The following is a 20,795-nucleotide window of genomic DNA, read 5'->3' on the forward strand; positions in this document are numbered from 1 at the left end:
TTCAGAGAGATAATTTCCTGCAATGCCACAATACCTTGCACAGATTCTGCCCAGTTTGAATGAAAAATCTATGTATCCTATAATCTTATTTAAAATGTTGATGGAAATTATTTGCTCAGCTGTTATGACCTTTAAACTTATGAAATGTATAGTGTCTAAATGATTAATCTGAAGGCACATCCATTCTGCGTATTTTCCACTGTACATTATAGTAATAGAAATGTCCAAAGAGGTATGAGCATTCCTCTGCCAATCAGAATTTTTAATATAAATAGACAACATTGTAAGTAGATAATGTAAGATTACTTTTTTATCCATTTGGTCTTTTTTCCCTAGGGGAAAAAAATATAGAAAAGGTTAGTTCTTTACTGCATTTTCCTTAAGAACTCAGTAACACTTTATTCCTGCCAAGCTTATTTAGAAATTACATGTAGCAAACTTATACAGATATTATTTTTGTGCCTAACAGAAAAATGCAATACATTAGAAGGCATATTACCTAGGAAATACTACATGTTCTTTTAGTTCAAGCTTTAATGGAACTTTATGAAAATAACAGTATAAATAGACTGGGTTTTAGGAGAATCCTTTTTTTACTCTTGGCAATCTGAAAAATCTTGCTAACTCTGCTGTTGATCTGTGGGCTTTAGCTTGCAAGGTTCTCAGCAGAGTTTTTTTTTCAAACACAGTGAAACCTTTGTCCATCTGGCTAAGCAAAAGGCACTAATGTTTGGTTTTTAGGGAGCCTTTTTGACAATACCCGCTTGCTCAGCACCAAGCACTCTGTGCAGCACTTTCTCTGATCTGTCAGGGTACAGAACTGCAGTGGAGAAGGAGACTCAAAATACAGGGAACTTGGAAGTGCAGAGGGCAGTGCCCAGACCTGATTCCTCTCCCCTCCATTTGCCTTTCCCAAGCACCTTTTCCTGACTCATTTATAAAGCAGAGGAGCCCCAGGTTCCTGCTTCTGTTGCATGTCCAACGTGGCTCTTCATTATGGAATGCCAGAAGTCCTGGATCACACTTCTGCACATTAAATACTTCTGTCTTTGGTAATTTGGCAAGTTTTCACACATTTATGTTGGGTGTTTGGTGGAAATAACTCTGTTCATAGCGCTGTCAGCAGAATGCCTGCTGTAGGACTGAGATTGTCCTGACTTTTTGAGTGGTGAGAGTAATCTTAAAACCTTCTTTTCTCCTCAGTACTGGTAGAACCAAATAGTTTTTGCTATGTTTACAAGAGAAACAAGCTTTTCTTTTGAAATCACATGACAAATATGATCAGCAGTCCTGTAGGAGAAACAGCATCCCAATATTTTCCTTATTCCTAATGGGCTCATTGGTATGTCAAACGAGTACGGAAGCAGGAAGGAGGGACCTGCATTTTACACTTTTAGTACATAATACATCATCACACTGCGTTATAATTTTGCTTTGCTTAAGCTCATAAGAGCCCAGGTAAAAATAACTGCGTTCAGAAGTATCTTCCTCTGCTTCACAGACTCCAAGGGCGGAATCTCTAAATTAGTTTCTTCCCCCCCCCAAGCACGCACAAAGCCCTCGGCGTTAGTCCCATTAACGCTCGGTAATAAGTTACCCTTGCCATACCGAGGAGCCCTGATGGAAGATAAACGTCCCTAAATCCCGTGAATTGACGGGCAGGAGGTGTTTTCCACATGAGCGGGGCCCCAGCCAGGCGTACATCCGCGGAGCAGCGGAGGTCAGGGCGGCAGGAGAGCGGCCGCGGAGCCCGGCTCTGGCGAAGCCAAGTGAAGCGCGCACGCCATGCTCAGTGGCATTTCCAAAATCAGCTCAGCTGGGGGCCTCTGCTTATTGCATCAGTGGTGCATCCTGAGAGGGGTGGAAAAAAGAGCCACACACACAAACACAAAAAAAAAAAAAAAGGAAATACATGATTTTGTCGAAGTAGCGGATCGCCATCTCCCCCCTCGTCCTCCCTCCTTCAAAATCATCACCGGCACGCGCTAATAGCTCTAATAGATACAGATTTTATGCATATTTCAGTCACAGCAGTATTTCTAATGCATATGTGAAAGGGTCCTTAATTTATGTCTACCAACTGTGTGGTGCCCTTCTTTTGGGTAATGTCATCATCCTAATGGTGTTTCTATTATACTCAAAGGTAGCAAATGAGGCTTATTGCAGGAAGGTAATTGATTTTCACTGAGTGAAAATGTAAATAGCCATAAGAAATCCTATGAAAGACAAGCAGTTCGGAATTGCCAGCAAATTCATATACATTACTTATTGGTGTTAGTACCTGTAAAATGTGTCTTATTATGAGAAGCCCACAATGACTGTATTTCACATTATTTTATTTCAAATTGAAGTAAAAATTGGAGAATTTAGATGATTTTGCCTTTACCAGTTTGACTGTGCATTTTATGAAAATTGCCATTCTGTTCGCTAAGGTTGCTTCATTTTGTCAGGTTTCTCTCAAGTGGAAGCGAAAACAAATTCCTGATAGAGACGTGTAAAGAGAAATGGTTCTCTGGGATTTCAGCAATAAGAGGCAGTCATTTCATGCACCTCTTTGTGGGCTGTCGGTGTGAGCCTGCCTTTGCATCTTGAAGGGTTATTTGGGATGGTGCAGTTTACTCAGACCTCAGGATTCCAGAAGAATGCATAAGTTAAAGTGAAAACATGCCCTTGGTGTTCTGGCTGCATCACAGCCACCGTTTTAGGGAATTGTTTTAGGTCAGCAGAAATAGCCACCTGTGGTTACAGTCTTCCTGTGTATTTTGCAAAGTGTGGAGGCTTTTTTTTTTCCCCCACTCAGAATATTGTCTTCCCATTATTTTTGCTATCCACAGTGTGCTCCTGATTGCCAAAGTGATACCTGCTATGAAGGGCAAAGCTGATTAGATGCACATTTATTTCCTTTCAATATTGCACTGGGAGTTTAAAGTTCTATGTGTTTTATGATCAAGGACTGGTGGCAATAGGTTATTTTTCTCCCATGAATAAACTGATTTTCAAATCTTCCAGTGAGTAAATGACCAGGAAATGCTGCACATTTTAGTCCCTGCTGGCTCTATCCATTATCTCCCAAGTCAGAGTTTTGTCCCAGCATAATTGTTTGAATGTTTTTGCCATGTGATTATTATTTTCATAGCAAAAACGCACTTTAAAATATTGATTTTATTTAGAGTTGGAACAGTTTTGATTTTCTAACTAACAAGTGTTTATCCTTCTGCAGTTTGCTTGGAGGAAAATAGAAAGCCCAACAGAGATTTCACTTAAAGCATGGACTTGAGAATGCTGAATTTTAATATGGAATGACAATACTGGAGTTAAAGGTTAACGTAGAATGTATTATATTCAAACGTCTTAGAAAGTTACAGATTAAATTGCTGTTAGTTCCTTTAATTTGCCTCAGCATTTGGCTTTTTTTTTTTTTGCACATGTTATGTGTTATGGCTGTTATAAACACAGGTCAAGTTTAGGAATGTGTGTCAGTGCGAAACTGATCAGAAAGCTCTCTAATTTTACAATAGCTCTTTAATTTTTACAAAGCTCTCTAATTTACAATAACAGAAAGCAAAAATGATTTGCGTCTTTTTAATGCCAAGTTCCTATCTTCAGTTTTATGCAACCCACTGCTTGACTCTTACTAGAACCTAGAGTAAATTTATTTTTAAAAATAAATCCATTATTCTTTCAAAAAACTATTCACCTTCTAATTGAAAAAAACAATTCTCAAGTTTTGGAAACCCTGTAGAAGTAACAGTATTGCAGAATTTTATATATGGAATTAATAGTATTGCAGTCTTAACTCTCTACAGGTGCAAACTGTGGTTTAACATCTTAGATGTACAGAGAGTACCTCCATTACTACCTGTTTCAACTTGCTATTAATCTGTGAAGCTTGAAAGCATAATAAAAAAATAATAATCCAGGTGTGCTGCTGAAATCTTCATATGTGGTGTTACCAAAGCAAAGCCCTGCTCCTTTTGAGAAGTACTTTTGCAATGAGTCTAATTTTTTGTCTTTGCAAAAGCCTTTGCAGATTTTCTGATATACCCATTTATGGTGCAATTGATAGCCCTCTACATTTTGGGTCTTCAGATAAAAAGGAAGAAAGATTTTTTTTTTTTACAAGAATGAGTAAACTGACATGGGCAGCAAATCTGAATATCCTGTTCTGTTCCCATAATTTCAGTATCGTGGCCTATTCAGGCAGGTCTGTGTTAATAAATTTAGGGAGGGATCAAATATAGAATAAAAGGAAAAGCTCTGTGCAGAAACATTCCACTCTGTTCAGCAGAGAAAAACAACTCAGATAAGCAAACAATTAGCAAAATGCTGTATCTGTCCAGTCACTACATAAATATCTGGCTGTATTATATAGCCATATGTTTCACTACTCTAATTATTACAATCTAACAATAATGTTCAACATCCTCTGTTTTTTTTTGTTAAAACTGAAAGAAAAGCTGGTACCGTGTAATTCTGTGGGGGAGATTTTTATCTGCAAACTTGAATGCTGGTTAATAGAGATTATTTGAAACTTGAATCCAAATGCTTTAAAAAAATTATGCCATTTTGTTGTTTGACACTAATTTTCTACCCAGCATGTATTAGCAATGACTGAAATTAGCTCCCAGTGAATTGTAGTTAAGCTGTTTTATGCCATCTGCAAGGAGTTTCTGATGGCAGCTCTCTCTGTTGTGTTCGCTGGTTTTGTTGGTTTGTTTGTTTGGTGTTTTTTTTGGTTGGTTTTTGGGTTTTTGTTTGTTTGTTTTGTTTTTGTTGTCATTTTTGGGTTGTGGTTTGGTTGGTTTTTTTTTTAGTTTTGTTTTGAGTTTTTTTATGTAATTCCCTGCAAGTTTAGAGCTCACAAAAGGTGAAATACAGCATTGTTAGCGGAGTTCCACCATTCCAGGTCCTTACCCTGACCCCAAAATACAGATTTGACCTCTGTGGCATTAATTCCTACAGTTAATTCCTAGAGTTCCTGAGCTCAGCTAACTCAGTGGGCTGGTGCTGTACACTAGGAGAGGAGGGTTTGGCCACCCTTTGGAAGTGGGAGTGGATTTTATGGGCTCAGGGGTGAAAGCCAAACCAGGTCCATATGGGTTAACCTCATGTGGCTTTTTGGGGAGCAGGATTTCACCCCTCACAGCTCCCCAGGGAAGTGGTCACAGCCCCAAGCCTCAAGGACATCTCTCTCAGACCCATGGTGTGACTCTTGGTGGTTGTGTACTCAGAAATCCAATATTTCTATAAAATCTACATGTGCTAAATCACCACGTTGTAGATGACACGTCGTGCACACACGTTTGGAACCACGTTGTGCACTATGATCTAATAATTCTCCAAGGGATGTGGAAAATGTCCTTAGCTCCTGGAGAACAGCCAAGATTCTTTGAACTTTGGATGTGCTGGGGTTTATCTCAGAAATCTGCTAGATTACGGTATAAAATTACAAAAGTTCTGTGTTTTCAGATCAGGACCTTTACCAAGCAAACACATTTGCAGTGGTAACATAAAGGCAGTATTTGACCTTCTCCACCCCTTATAAAGAAGATAAATCATGATGGCTGGTTAGTATTCATAAGAAGGCACCAAAGAGATGATTTGCCTTGGAATAAATATGATTGAATTAGAAATGCACAGTACTGATACCCTGACCTCAAGTAAATGGGTTCCTTATTTGTAAAAATGTACCTAGATACACTTCTCTTTCAGTCTGTTAATTGTGATCGTGCCTTAAGTAAATATGTAACTCAATTCCAAAAGTAATTGAAAGGTTTTATTTGGGAAGATGAAAGGAGTCTGGCAGTTCATTCAGACTTTTGAATAAACTAATCAGACTACTCTGAAAACTGATACATATTTGCATTTTAAAATATGAAATAGAAAATGTGTCTGCTTCATAAAGTAGATCTATTATGGAGTAGATCTATCATTTTTAGGGCTTTAATTAAAGATGATTTTAGATTGTTTGAGACTTTTTTGAGGAATTAATGTTAAGCTTTGGCAATGCTGTTTCTTTAATATTGCTCTGCAGTTAATGTTTCTAAGCTGCGAAACAACTGTTAAAGTAGTTGAAGTAAGTAAATAAGTAATAAAAAGCACATCAAAGTAGTTATGATGAGACAGCCAGATGGCAGAGAATTGCAGTTCTTGCTGTAATTTTATCAAAATTACTATTGTCATGGCATGTTAGTTTTCATAAGAATTTGTACAGTCACTGATCTCATACAGACAAATTAATTTCAGGTTCTCTCATGTGTAGTCGCATAACAGCTATACTTGAGCAGGCACAAAGGAAAATTAAATAATCATAGTCACATAAACTTGAAAAGCAGCACAATTTAAGTTTACTACTCCATAACGTCTTGGGATCAGTGATCATTTTTCTTATGGTAGACTCAATTTGATCTACAGCAGTTCTGCCATTATGTGGTTTCTGCTGCATTTAATCTTCATTATGAAAAGATATAGTATCATCTAATAGGGTGGAATTAGTAGTAATGCACAAGCATTGTAATAATTCCTCTGAGTTATTTCGTGGAGTTTCATATTTCTACCTCTCTCATAAAGCTACTGGGATGAAAATAATTGAACCACTTAAGTTTCATAAATATGTTATCATTATGTGTTCTCTTCTTGGTGAAGGATACCCCGTGTCTTATAAATGCTTGCAGAGGAGAAAAGATTGAGCACTGCATACAGTGAGCATGTAATCTGATTTTGATTTGAATCCCAGGTAGGATAATGGCAGTTTGTTTCCCCAGAGGAGGAAGCCCCATGGCAGACCACCAGGGGATTCCTCAACTGAATCAGGTTTTGTTAGGCAAACAGTTTTTTCCTGATATTTTGTTTGTTTGGGTTTTTTTGTTGTTGTTGGTTTTTTTTTTTTTGTTTTGGTTTGGTTTTTGTTTTATTTTGTTTTTGTTTTTCAGGTTTTCTTGGTTTGGGTTTTTTTTGCATTTTTTTTTTTCCTTTGTTTGATAGTTTGTTTGTTTGTTTTTCTGCTGTGTGAGTCCATGCAAATTAAGAAATGCTGGGTAGAACTGGTGTTTTAAAGGCTCGTGTGGTCTGGCCACAGCAGATATCTGTTGTATCTTTAGCCAGTTTAAGGCAATGTAACTAAATACTATTTTTGAGACTTTTCACTTTTCTTATTTTTTCTGTGTTGGCACAGGAACTCCTCAAGAAGAAGTGCTGAAAAACTTTATGGAGAAATCATCAGGCTGATACTGGTGGACCTTTGTGGTGCTGAAAGCTCATCAGTTTTCTTAGTAATGACTACAAAAAAACCACAGATGTGGAGGAAAATGAAATCTCACCTACGTTTTTACTTTGGTGAAATTATATTTGCTACAGCACAAATATAAAATCAGTGTAAGGAGGCAAGTTTAATGCTGCTCAGGTTTTTTCTCCATCCCTGTGTAGCTCCCCAATATATCTATACAGTCAACGTAGGTTTAGACATTTGTGCCTGCTGTTCTCAGTGATGTCAAAATACTCTAAGATGACATTTTGGGTTCTAGTGGCTGTTTAGTGAATGTCATCACAAGAATGTGGCTAAATACAATGGAAGCATAACAGCAAAACAGATTATTTCTACATAAACAGCTGTTTATTGACATATCTGGCATGGCAAGCAGTTACTGATATAATTCTAACAGCAATTGCAGGTTGTTTCATTTCAGTCCGTGTCTGACTTTATTGGTGTAACTGCCCAAGTGAAAAAATACCCTGCTAAACCACCAGAGCTGGTCACTGAATAGATTTTCCTACTGCTACAGAAGGAAATATTGTATAGAAAAAAGCTTTGTCGTGTACCTTGTGCAGTTTTTATTCTGCTACTTGACTTGAATATGGTTTCCAGGTTGTAGATCATCTGCAACTTACATGCACAGAGAGAGAAAAGTTATTTGCCACCAGGCAATTCTTCTCAAATATAAATTCCAACTACGTATTGATTTTGGTGAGCTGATGGTATGTTTACTTGAGCTGGTAATCAATAAATAGAAAGATGATATTATACTGTCAAATGAAGCTGTGTTCAGCCACAATTTAATCTCATGTATTTATGCCAAAAAACCCCAACAAAAAATTACTCTAGCAGGAATAATCATGATTTGATAAGATTGTTTTAATTTGAAACAGCAACAATAAGTCCCTAAAACGTAGCAATACAATTGAAACAAATCCCTCCTAGAGAAATCTATAGAATAGTTGAAATCTGGTATTGAAACACCTGGAGAGAGGGAAGATCGAAAGAGAAACAGGAAAAATTAAGCAAGTAATAACATGAGCAGCTGGGGAGAAAAAGAGAAACAAAATAACAGTTGATGAGAGGCAGAAAAGAAAAAAAAAAGGCACATTTTGTTCAAAACCTGTTATTACCAAGAAACAATTCTCAGTGTGGCTAAAAATCATGTTTAACAACAATCCAAGGTTTAATTCATTAAACACCCAAAAGCCTTGGGCTTCTCTTCTTGGAGGTTAGTGAACATAATTTTAATCCTGTACTTTTTTCCTGTTGTGTAAAATTTAAATAATTTTTATTTCAAGCAAATGCTTATATTTATCTGCTGGTCGATGGGTAAATTATTGGTAATAATGGAAAATAATCAACAGTGAACAAATGATCTTAGAATATGGGACAGATTGTCCCCAGCATGCTCCTGGATACTGATTCAGTCAATATAAGTCTTAATAGAATAATTTAAGTATATTTTTTAAGAATTAAAAATTGAGCTCAGGAAAAGTTATCTAAAAGAATTGGCCACAGGATCTGTAACATGACTGAGCTTTTCCTTGCCCCAGAGAATCCTGAAGGAGTCAAGGCACATGCATGTTTGACCCTGCAGGGTGTGCAGCACAGGGTGATGGTTTGCCCCTTTGTGCTGGCATAAACATCCCACAGTTTCACTAACACCACTCCAATTTGTTTTTTCTAGAGGAAACCCCTTGAGAAGTTTTTCTCCCAAAGTTACCCTAAACCAGGACGCCTGGTAAAACCACTCTTAATGGTAAAACCACTCTTAATTCCACCCCTCTCTTCTGTCCTCCACCTGACTGGCTGCTCTTCTGTGACTCAGAATAGGTATGGATCTGCCTTTTTAAATTTGAAATTAGTTGAAACAGGTGCAGCAATAGGGCAGAGCACATCTGATCTTCTCCAGGACAGCCAAAGCAGAAACTTCCCTTGTGGAGAATCCACTTCTCAGGGTGAATCTGATGATTCTTCTCATTTGATCTCTAACAAACAAAGGAAACACCCCACAACAAAACCAACCCAAATTTTTCTGTCCTTTTCTCTCTTTAAGAATAATTGTGAGGTCTAAGTATGGCTCAGGGGGATGGGATGTGCCTTGTGCAACTGAAGGAGCTTTATGCAGCTCCATTCATCTCAGTTATGCTGCATTTTTCTTTCAGAGTTCTTCCCAAAGAAGGAAGGGGACCTGAGTCATTACAAATGCTGTCTGACTGGCAGGAAATTTCTTCTAGAAAACACATGATTTCAATAATGAGAACTCTTACAAAATGTCTATTAAAAAAAAAAAGGAAAAGAAAAAGAAAAAAATAACGCATCAAACAAAAGCAAAAATGCCTGACCAAAAGCAGTGACAAGGTAAATTTAATTTCTAGCAGAAGAAATGGAGATGCAGAATTGCTGCTAACCCAGCACATGTTGGTTTCCTCCCACAGAAGCTCCATTGGTTCTTCTGGAAATGCTGCTCTGCTCCAGGGTTTGTGGCCATCGTTTATGGGAATTGCATCTGGGAGTTTGCTGCCCCTCAGCTCTCCCTCCTGGCGTTTCTGAGAGCAGCAGGGCCACTGCCAGTGATGAGCAGAGGTGGCCAGAGAGGGAATTGTGTGTCCATGGAAGGAGCAGCCATTGGATGGACAGAGCCTGGGGGGAACACGGGCACAAATCCTGCCACTGCTGGGAAGGTAGGGTTTAAAAACCTCCTTTTTGGCAAGAGCTGTGCCAGGAAGGTGTAAAGGCACTTACCTTTAGACACAACATACCCTTCTCTAGGATTTTTTCTATACAAAAAAACTGTATTTTTCTTTAATTTACCAGGCTGAGGGCGAAAAAACAATTTTTGTTTTAGCAAAGGATCTCGGTGAGGAAAAAGGCAAAGTTTAACAGCTCTTTTATGTCAAAATTTTGTCAGGATGTGTATGGTACCAGCACCTAACCCTGATTAATAATTACTGGGATAAGCTGTTCCCAGTGTGATAGAGCTTTAAGCCAGAGATCACAGCAATGGCCAGTGAGATGTGGAGAGACAATCCTCAGTGTGCATCACCCTTTATTGGCCTTGTGGCCAGTTACAGAGTGCCTGCCTGCTCTTCCTGGGGGAAAAATATTTTTAGACATGTTAAATGAAGCATACTAGTGTTGTTTATTCTTTAAAGGACCAGAAGCACCCATAGCACTTTACAAATGTGTACCACAGCAAAGTTCCTGCCCTTGCAAGCACCTGATGCACAAGAAATCATTTAACTGTGTGGACTAACTAGCAACAGCTACCTGGAAACAGCAGAGAGAAAGAAAGAAAGCCTCCTCAGTTTCTTTTATTGGCTAGAACTAAAATAACACATCATTTCAGTAGTAGTTAGTTATCTGTAGCAGGACAAAAAGATACCCTTGGCCATTGTGCAGTTTTGGTTGTTTTTCCACAGATTAGAATAAATAAAATTACATATTAAATTGGCCATTCTATGCCTTGCTACAAGGCTTTATCACCAAATTGAGAGACAGTTCCTGTATGTTTTCCTCTGCAGAGACAACACCCTGAGTGAATCATTTAAGGCAATCATTTATGCAAATCATTTAATAATTTCTGCAAAGGCACATGCCATCCTTAGATAAGCTCTCAATGCGCAGATATGCACTTGGAGCACATAGACACTTTTAAATTTTATTTTGGGCTCTCCTGAACACCTGTGCTGCCCGTGTTGCTTTATAACTTGTGAGGCATGACTTCTGGGCCCTCGGGCAATCCAGGGAGGGAATTCAGGCAGCTGCTTCTCCTTGACTCTGACTGTCAGCAGGGTCTGTTTACTCTGAATTCCCCAATCAGGTATTCAGGAAGTTGGATTGCTAACTTTATTTTTTCCGACTTTAGAAGTGAAGTGTGGGCTCTTTTCAAAGTACCAGGGTGTCGGGGTCGGCTGTCACTCGTCTCTGCCCCAGCACGGGAAAAGGTGGTTCTGGGCAGGCTGCACTTTGAAGAAGGAGTCTGGACTCTTGCTTTTGGTCTTCAGTTGAGTTTATTGTTCCTTATCTACAGAGTTTTTCTGTCTGTCCAGCCGAGGTCTGATCAGCAAGACAGCCAAGGGCACTCTCTCCCACCCACAGGGCAGTTGTCTCTTTTATAGTGAAAACTACATATATGATACTTACCTTAAATTTCCAATACTTTTCACCCTTGTTGGCAAGTGCACTTTCCCTATGAACCAATCCACACATGCCAACATCATCCTGAACATGGATGCCAAGGAGAAGAAAGAAGAAGGACAGGGCACGCCCAAGTTCCTCCATCTTGGAACCCCTGACTCCCATGTGCAGAATTTCAAACCCCCCTGTACAACACACAAAACCCCCCTGTACAGTGCATTATAATCTATGTTTCACCCAGTGAATATCATCCCCTCACCATTCAAACTTGAAATTCTCTCATCTCCTCACATTCAGGTGTCATTTCTTTAGAAGGATCAAAGTCAAGCCACCAGGCACTTTTGGCAACATTCCAGGGTTCCCGAGCCCCCCAAGAGTTGTCTCGGTAGCTCTGGACATCCGGAGTGATGTACTGAGTTCCCACACCAGGGGTGTGTTAACTTGTGAGCAGAGGTAGCCCTGAGTGCTGTCCCCTTCACTGCTGCAGCAGTGCCACCTGCCAGGGAGTCCTCCAGGAACCTCCAAAATCTATACGTATCTTTCTCTGCATGCTCACCAATTTTTCAAAATTATTTCCATTATAATTTTCATAAAGCAGCTATAATTTGTTAAGATAAGTTACCCACCATTCTTTCTGCCCAATGCTTTCTGATTGATTTTGCAGTGAACACTTATTTCATCAAATTTTATTGATTTACTTTAATTTTATATGCGACTACTTTTGGAAAACCTACATAATTTAGTGTAAACAGATTCCAAAAAGTTTCTTTTTAGCCCTTTTGGGTCATCAAAATATACAAAAAATCAAGAAAGTGCCCTGGAAGTAGCTGGAATTTTATGGAGGGACAAAGCAGATATAGTGGTGATGAAGCTACAATTTCTGAAGAATTTAAAAGCCCTTTCCAAACTTGTGGAGGGCATCTCTGAAATACATCAGGGCTTATCTGTGTGCAGCTCCCCAGTACTTCTTAAAACAACTGGTCCCATGTCTGGGAAGGCATGAACCAACAGCTTTTGTTCCATGGGTAGGATGAAAATGTGGAAAAAGAGCTAATGCTTGGAGTAATTCCTTTTCATCCTACTGAAAGTCCAGAGCAACCTCAGAGTAAGTGAGTCACTGGGTTACATTAGTCATGTTCTTTAGTAATCAGCTGGTAATTTTCATTTCTGGTAATTTTCACCCTTCTGTGAACATTGCCTTCCTGGCTGGTCACATTAATCAAGGAGAGCTCATGATGTTCAGGCACTCGTGATGTAATGATTTCACAGAGACCAGGCAGCTCATTTGATTAAATAAAGATTATTATTGTTATTATTATTATTATTATTGTTATTATTATTATTATTGTTGGTGTTGTTATTGCTATTTTTGTTGTTGTTTTGTTTTTATTATCATTATTATTATCATTATTATCATTATTATAACAATCATTATTATTATCATTTTTATTATATCATTATTATTATTATTATTACTGCAAGCCAACCATTCATTTAAGTAGGAAGGTCCAAAGCCTAAGTGCTCTCTAGTCCAGGGTCTGCCTGGATGAATTAAACTGTATATCAGGTTTGAGGTACCAGAAGTTTGGAAGCATCAAGGTTGTGGTTAATTTTTTTAGGTCTGATTTTTCTTGGTCATCTTCTACCAATACGAAAACTGTCAAGTTTTTATTCCTCTCCATCCCTTTTAAAGACACCTCAAGGTTGCTTGTTGATTTCCCTAGCAGAGATCCGAGAGTTTGACAGAGGAAGTGGGGATATAAGCTGGTCTGCAAATTATGCTTTTTCTCTTTTTTTTTTTTTTTTTTTTGGTTTTTCAGACTCCTTTTAAAGAGAAGTGGACTGTAGGTCTTTCATAACCTCAGGCGGGACACTTGCATCCACACATGATGTGCATGACTGGCCCCAGAGTGGAAGTGCTTTTAAATAGTTCATAAAGTGTGTGGCAGTGCTGTTAGTGCAGCAGAGAGCAGAATTTACCTTGGGAGCAGCTGACTGAAGCAGCTCCAGTGGGATAAGGAGAGCAAGCGCACTCTTGCTAACTACACTTGTAGATTAATACTGCTAGCAAAGAATTTGACTTCCCATAAAATAATTTATTTTAAGACAGAAAACCACTCCAAAGTTACAAATTCTCTGATACTCCAATGTTAAAAATTCTCTGGTGAGGCACAAAGACTTAATAAACCACATTTGATGTAGTGCTGTGTAATTGGGAGCTACTACTGGTAATGTAGGTCTGTTAGCTCTTATGCCTAGAAATATCAATCAGAGCCTGCTCAAATCTTAATTAATTTAGAATATTATGTAACTTATACCCTGTCCCACAGTGGAAGGTATCACCCCAAGCCATGTAAATTCAATTATGGCTAAAGCCAATATCTTGCAGAGAAATCAGCGTGCTGCACTGATTACAAAACTGACTGAATCCAACAAGATGTGTTTTCCATATTCCATGCTAGTTTTCTGGTGTAATCTCAAGTGCAATATGCTGCAATAGTCATTTTAGTAATGTAAAAAAAAGAGATTAGTGCTGTGAGTTCACAGTATTAAATTTAATATCTTAATCCTTAACGTCTTTCCTAAAAATGTTAGCAGGAGGAATGGAAATGGAAAATAATTCTGGAGTCCAAAGTAACTTTAGCACAGGGTGACCATGTTCTGTCTGTAAGGTTTGCTAATTCTTTTATTGCTTCTGTTCACAGTCCTGTCCCTCACCTGTGCTAATCAGCAGTGTGTTTATCCCAAAATGCTGAAAGAAATATTTACAAATAAACACCTCATTCACCTTCTGTGTCTTAGTGATACCACAGGGTAAAGCAAGCATGCCTCACGTCCTCTGGTTTTTTTTTATTTTTGAGGTTGGAAAACACTCCTCTTCAGCAAAAGAAAGTGGTATTTGCAATGCTAGTCAGTAGAGCCCAAAAACTTCCCTGGGGCTTTTCACGGGCCATTGGGAGCAAATGCCCAGCTTGCAGGTCAAAATCCACAGCACTGCTAGAACCCATGGACATGAAATCTCTCGTGCTCCATTGAACACTGTATTTCTCCTGTCTTGTTTTGACATTGCTCACAGTGAAACAGCCAAATCAATCTAGATGAACTCAATCCTTTCTGGGCAGGAAAGCAAGAAAACTGTTCAAATCTGTTACTTTGCAAGGATTTGTAACACTCAAACATGTTCGGAGATCATGCTTATTGGGAGGAAGGGCAAAAATTCTATTTCAAAACTAGTAATTCTCCCCTAGGATTCAGCTAGGAGATTTTGTTTTTCAAAAACAAAATACTTTCAGGGGAAACAGCATTGGCAATTAAAGCCAGGTTTTATCCCTTTGCTAACTTTCCTTTTCAGGGTGTTTCAACTTCACTAAAACTTCCAGGTGGGCACGTGAAGCTTTTGCATGCCAGGATTTTATGTTGTGAACAGGACGCGTGACATCTGTGAGCAAGCTGGATGTGCTTGAGAAACAAAGAACCAGGCAGGAAAAAGTGGGGCACTCTTCTGCTCCCCCACAGTGGAGGTTCCCTAATAGTTCTGAGAAGAAAACAAGCATAGAAGCACTTGCTAAGCACTGTGCACTGAGCTGTCACCTCCAATGTACCTTGGAAATGCTGGCTGTTTCTTAAAGGGGAGGATGGAAAGCAGAAAGTGTAGAGTTTCATTGGCAGAGACTTTGTCAGGGAGTGAGGCTGTGATATGATTTCTGTCAGAAACAATCTGCTTGAAATTTCTCTGTCTTTACTTTTGAGCACGGAGTTGCTTGTCTGTGTTCTAACCCTAGGTGATGGGATCTGCTGCCTTGTCAGATAACATTTGAGTTCACTCACTACCTGCTTGTTGACTAGTGCACAGACTCACTGTGGTGGCAGGGAAAGCCTTAAGGCTACCCAGCATCTGTCTCTTCTTGTAATTAGTTGCAGCCTTGTGTACAAAGCAAAACAGAGATTTTTTTATATATATATATATTTATTTTTTTTCTGTGAAAGAGTAATGTGCACAGACAGGAGCTTTTAAACTGCAAAAGAGTTTGCTGGTGTTTGTCACTCCTCTTTTTCAAGAGGAAATAGCTTTTTAGCTGCTGAGAATGAAGTGTTGACGTCCTTTTTTCAAATTACACCAAGGACACGGATTTTTGCGAGAGTTAACCTCTATATGAAATCTGAATAGCCAATATTTCTTCTCTTACATCTGATGGAGAGAATTGATTATTATGTTTCCTTAGACTCCTGCCCTGGTGATTTTTTTGTCCCATGTGTGCTTTGTCTGACAATTTGCATACTTGTGTTCTGAGCTGTGGCACTGGCAGCAGAGTGGTGGGACAGCTGTGGTTTGTGACTAGAAAATCAGATTTCAAACATCCAGGCTGTAAGAATAAGTACATTTGCCCCTGTGGATCTTGCTTCTAGAATTTTCCAGAAATTTCTAAACTCGATTACAACAGGTTCAGAAGTTTCAGACCTGAACTTAAAATCAGCAAGAACTGAGTAAAAGAAGGGTAGAGAGAACAGAACTCAAGAGTGAAAAAGCATATCTAAGACCAGAAAAAGCAGAAGATTAATACAGGGAGATAATATTTAAAAAAACCCCAAAGAACAGCAACAAGAAGAAAAACCAGGGAAAACAACCAACCAAGAATAAAAAACCAACCCAATTAATATATAATTTCTGCAATACTCTGTCCCATTCATCACAGCAGCTTTACTCTTCAAGGTTGCTGTGTCAGCACCAGGGACATCCCTTAGGCTGCTAAATGGAAAAAGAAGAAATATTAAAACTCAGTTTGATGTAGTTTACTCTGGACTAACTAAGTGATTTTCCCACTTTTTATTTTGTTCTCCTTAACATGACTTGCCTTAGAGATCTATTGCACCAATATTTTATAATAGGTAATTTCTGGGCAAAATTATTAAAGATGAACTATAGTTAGAAGTAAATATGCAGAAAAATATAAATGTCTACTTCCTCTGGCATTGCTTCTCAGTATCACCCCATTTTTAAATATAGGCACAGAGCTCTCTGCTATTTATTAGCATCTGTCTCCTTCATTTCAAAGAAAATATTTCTGTCATGTTATGAATACTAATTTTATCTTCCTGATATTTTGACAGTAATATTTAGCTTTCAACAGAACTTCTCTTTCTACAGCTGCAGAGGACTTCATAAACTGAGGTAGTAGTTTGTTTTTACAGAGGGGATACCTGAAACATATATTAAGTGATTCATCAAAAGCTATCAGGAAACTATATCCTTAGGCAACCTGAGTTTGTTCCTCACACCTGGCACCACTATATGGATTTTTTGGTTTTTTTTTCTGTTAAGGTTGGGGTAAAATTGGGAGACAGTTTTTTTCAGATGTTCATTAGTTCCTATCTATGTTACAAACTGTGAGTTTTACAGCACTTCACTATAACAAGCTTAAAACGGAGTTGTATTTCTCTCTCCATAAGGCTTTTTAAGGATAAATTGTTTAATTAGGAAATGACACTTACATTATTTTTACTTTTAACTTAATAACTAACTAATCATGTCCTGCAATATGGACTTTTTTATCTAATTACATAATATTACCTAAACTCATGAAGAAGAAGGTGAAGAAGGGCTAGTTTCTGCTTTAAAACCTCTATCTTGTTTTATATATATTATTATATTCTAAAACATTAAAGTCTAAGTTTTATACTATGTGATATTATACACTTCTATTTAACCTATACACTCATAATCTCAGTTTTATCATTCAATTTTGGATGTCTTTTCTACAGTCTTAGGTCAAATGCAGTGTTCTCTTGGGGGTCAGTGCCTGCCAGCACAGAAAGTCTGAAATTCTCAGCAGCCAGGGTTCCAACCTTGAGCCCCCTGACAGTGAAACCTTTCTTCCCATATGGAATCTGAGTCTCCCCTGTCTCAGTCTAAGGCTGCTTTCCCTCACTCCAGGCAGAGCAGGAGAGCCTTGCAGGCAGTTGTGGAGAGCAGAGTTATGGAAACCCAGGGCACTGGGAATGTTTCTCTGTCTGCTCTGGGGCACCCTGACCCCCAGGGGAGCACTGACTTTGACCCTCATCCATGGACAAAGTTTCCTAGACTTCAAGACAAGACTAGAATCCACAAAAGTGTGCAACAGATTATAGAGAGCAGTGTGGGTGTGTCACTTGGTGAGAAATTTAGGTTTTGGGATTTTACTATATTGTGGCTGGCAGCAAGATGGGAGGGCACAGGGTGTTGTCCTGGGTTTCTCCTTCATGCTTCTTCTTCCTTCTTCTTCATGGGTTTGGGTGGCACTTTGTAACTGGACAGGAAAGCCAACATTGTGGACTTCCAGGGATCAGTTATTGGGTTAAAAGGGAAAACAATCTAAGTGTCAGCTCTCAATTGAATAGTTTAGTCTTAAAAGACCTTGTAACAAGAGATATGTAGCCATTTTGTGCCTTCCAATGAAAAGCTGCAAAACTCACATTAGTGAGTCTGTTTTACTGATAAGAAATAATAAACACCTGAGTCTGAACATGAACTACTGTCTCAAGTGCCTTCAAACCCGACCCAGAGAAACCAACACAGCTTCTCCAGACTAACCAAACCCAGCTCCCTCAGCCTCACAGGACTTGTTCTCTACACCCTTCACAAGCCTTGTTCCCCCCTCTCTGGACGCATCTTCAGTGGGATTAGAATCCTCTGTTGTCCTTCAAAAGATTCCCATTCTGACAGACAGTAAGGAAAGTGGTGAATAATGGCAGGTGTTAAATAATATCCCTTTGAGCTTGAACTGTGAGTCTAGTCTCTGTTCTAGGTCAGCCTTCACAAGGCACCAACTCAACCTCCTCACCTGAGCAGTTAAATTTCAATAACTGCAGGAGGAGCTGAGGTTGGTGTCACACCTCTCAGATTTCTTGTCACAAACCCACAGACAGCATCTTCAGCCCTGCTGGAAGGCTGGGGGTGACACCTTGTGCAGGCTGCCCCAGAGCAGAGGCTGGACAGAGCTACAGAACAAAGCAGGGATTCATTCCAAGGATCTCCTCCATGGATGCACCTTGGGCAGCACCAGAGCCCAGCCAGGGCTGCACCCAAGATGAACCCAAATGGCCCCAAAATGCACGAGCGCTGCCGGGGTCTCTCCCTGGGCTCAGCTCTGCTCCATGTGCACATTGCAGTTCAGTGTCCAGTTCCAGCTGCAGCCCCTGCAGTCCCATCCTGCTTGTTTTTCTCTCTGCAGCCCACGGGGTTTGTGCTCTGGGGCTGAGATTTGGATCATTTGTCCTTGGTGCCCAGCTGGAGCAGGAATTGTTTTGTCTCCCTGCTCTGTGCACAGAGCTCACCATGCCCTCATGTGAAGCCCAGACCCACACACTAAAGCAGCACAGAACGTGAGAAATAGCAAAGCTGAAACGTGAGGCATGAGCCTCAGGAGTGCAAAGGTCAGTTCAGATCAAGTTCAGTTAACTAAAGATTCTGAATTATATTCTGGGTATATCTGAAAATCATGATTTAGGTTGTGGTAGGGTGTGTCCAACATGTTGCATCCATTTGGAAATCCCTCAATGACAGATCTCCCACAAAGCTCAGGGAGTTCAGGATATGTTATTGTAATAACAGGAGGATAGAGACAACATGGGAATTAACTTGTTATATGAACAGAGGCTCCCAGAATAAGTTTTATTTTCAGTATTCATGTTCTCTTTGCTCTAATCCCTAGCAGTGTCTATAAAGTATCCTCAGACAGAAGATGCAAGGTATGAGCTAAGTGAGGATCCAGGCTGGAGTGAGGAATAAACCATGTCTCTGTTTCAGCTTGGCACTGCAGGAATAATAAACTTACTGCAATAATAAGAACAATTAACTGCAATAATAATAATAACACTGATAATAACAGGTGGGAATCCAGTGTTGTTCCTGGTAGATTTAAGAAGATAGGGCATGTTTAAAAGTAAAGTTTCCTCCAGTTAATTGGAAAATTATGAAATGAAAATTATGAAATGAATAGTTATAAAATGATTATTCTTTTCATAATTTTGCAGTGTGGGTACCCAAAAAATAAATCACTAGGACAGTACAAAAGAACGTTGACAGGTTTGTTCTAGCAACAGCAGCCCTCTCATTATTTTCATGCCAATTGCTTGGTTGAGCCTGTGGTAATATCTGTATATAAAATATACAAATATTAGTAATTGCCTGAAAATGAACATTTAAGATTGCAGGTAACAGAACTGGGGTTCAGGAAAATATGTAAAAGCAGAAATAGTGTCACCAAATACATACCTCAGTAAGACTTATATGTTGGGGTTTTTTTCCTGATTCATACCATTCAATTTCCAAATTATTTCTGGTCTTCTCCACCAAATATTGCACCTTGGTTTCAAAATCTTTCATTTCTGTGCTACCCATTTTTTTGTTTCTACACATAAAACCCCAGTAAAACATACTTTTCTGAGCATCCACCACAGTAAAAGATATTTTAAGGACATTTAAGTTCAATTCCCTGCTTCTGGGTCACTAGGCTCATACCCAGAAAGCAAAGTCTGTTGTTGCCTTCCATGCAGCATTTCCCTCTGAGCATTGTGGTTTCAGAACATGGGCCTAAAGCCAAAGGTTGGTACCTCAGCAGCAAAAATGGAGCAGCTTGCCACCTGACTTCTGCAAGGCACAGCATCAGCCTGGCCTTGATCAGCTCCTTTCCTTGTGCTCTTTTTAATGAGTTTTAGTAATACCTCTGTCTTGCACTTTAGGAAAATTTGGGGTTTTTTCCCAAAGCTGGACTCTCAAAGCCACCCTTTCATGCCCATCCTTCAGCTGAGAGCATCACCCTGAGCCAAGGAGGGCCAGTTTGGCACTCTGGGGATGAACTACCTTAGGGGGAAAACTGAATTTAAGCTGCAGCTGAGCATGCTGGAATCACCTCAGCTGACAGCTCTGGGGGTGCATTAAAGGACTTTTTAACAGCTCCTTGTCTGCTCCCTAGATTGCTGAAAAAGGGACCTTGTGGGGCCACATGTGTTTGTAGAGGAAATATCTGTATGTGTGATTTTATATATTTATTTTTTTAATATATTTATATATATATGTATTTATATATATTATTTGTTTATATTTATTTATTTATATATGCGTGGATATGTGTATAAATATACGTATGTATGAATATATATATTATATATACACATATAAATGTGTGAATATGTGTGTGTATATATATGTATGTATAGATATGTGTGTAAATATGCATATATATGTGTATATATATGTATGTATGCATGTATAATCTTTTTTACATATGTGTCTTGCTTGGTTTAAATGTGTAAATTAAAGGACACATACTTTCTTTTAAGGCTGAAATAATCAGGCTGACAAGATTTTTTACTTCCAAATGTTCTCCATGTTTTGTTATAACTGTGAATGCAGGCATTTGTT

General features: G+C 39.0%; 1 protein-coding gene and 1 long non-coding RNA gene across 3 annotated transcripts in view; both read left to right on the top strand.

The window, feature by feature from the left end:
- Window positions 1-8,637, top strand: part of LOC135302188 (doublecortin domain-containing protein 1-like) — a 28,088-nt gene extending 19,451 nt beyond the window's left edge. The window contains exon 5 of one of the 2 annotated variants that reach the window (XM_064422637.1): window positions 7,175-8,637. In XM_064422637.1, coding sequence (XP_064278707.1) covers window positions 7,175-7,367 — 193 coding nt within the window. In that variant the 3' untranslated portion in view covers window positions 7,368-8,637. Of the gene's footprint in view, window positions 1-3,220; window positions 3,342-7,174 lie in introns of those variants that run through there. The other variant, XM_064422641.1, reaches the window with a different exon arrangement.
- Window positions 8,638-9,111: 474 nt separating this feature from the next.
- On the top strand, window positions 9,112-14,868 carry LOC135302190 (uncharacterized). Its single transcript, XR_010363886.1, has 3 exons — window positions 9,112-9,616; window positions 9,694-9,939; window positions 14,748-14,868. It is a non-coding gene; the product is annotated as an uncharacterized LOC135302190 (long non-coding RNA).
- Window positions 14,869-20,795: the final 5,927 nt, after the last annotated feature.

The sequence above is a fragment of the Passer domesticus genome, chromosome 6, assembly GCF_036417665.1.
Source record: "Passer domesticus isolate bPasDom1 chromosome 6, bPasDom1.hap1, whole genome shotgun sequence".
Taxonomy (NCBI): Eukaryota; Metazoa; Chordata; class Aves; order Passeriformes; family Passeridae; genus Passer; species Passer domesticus.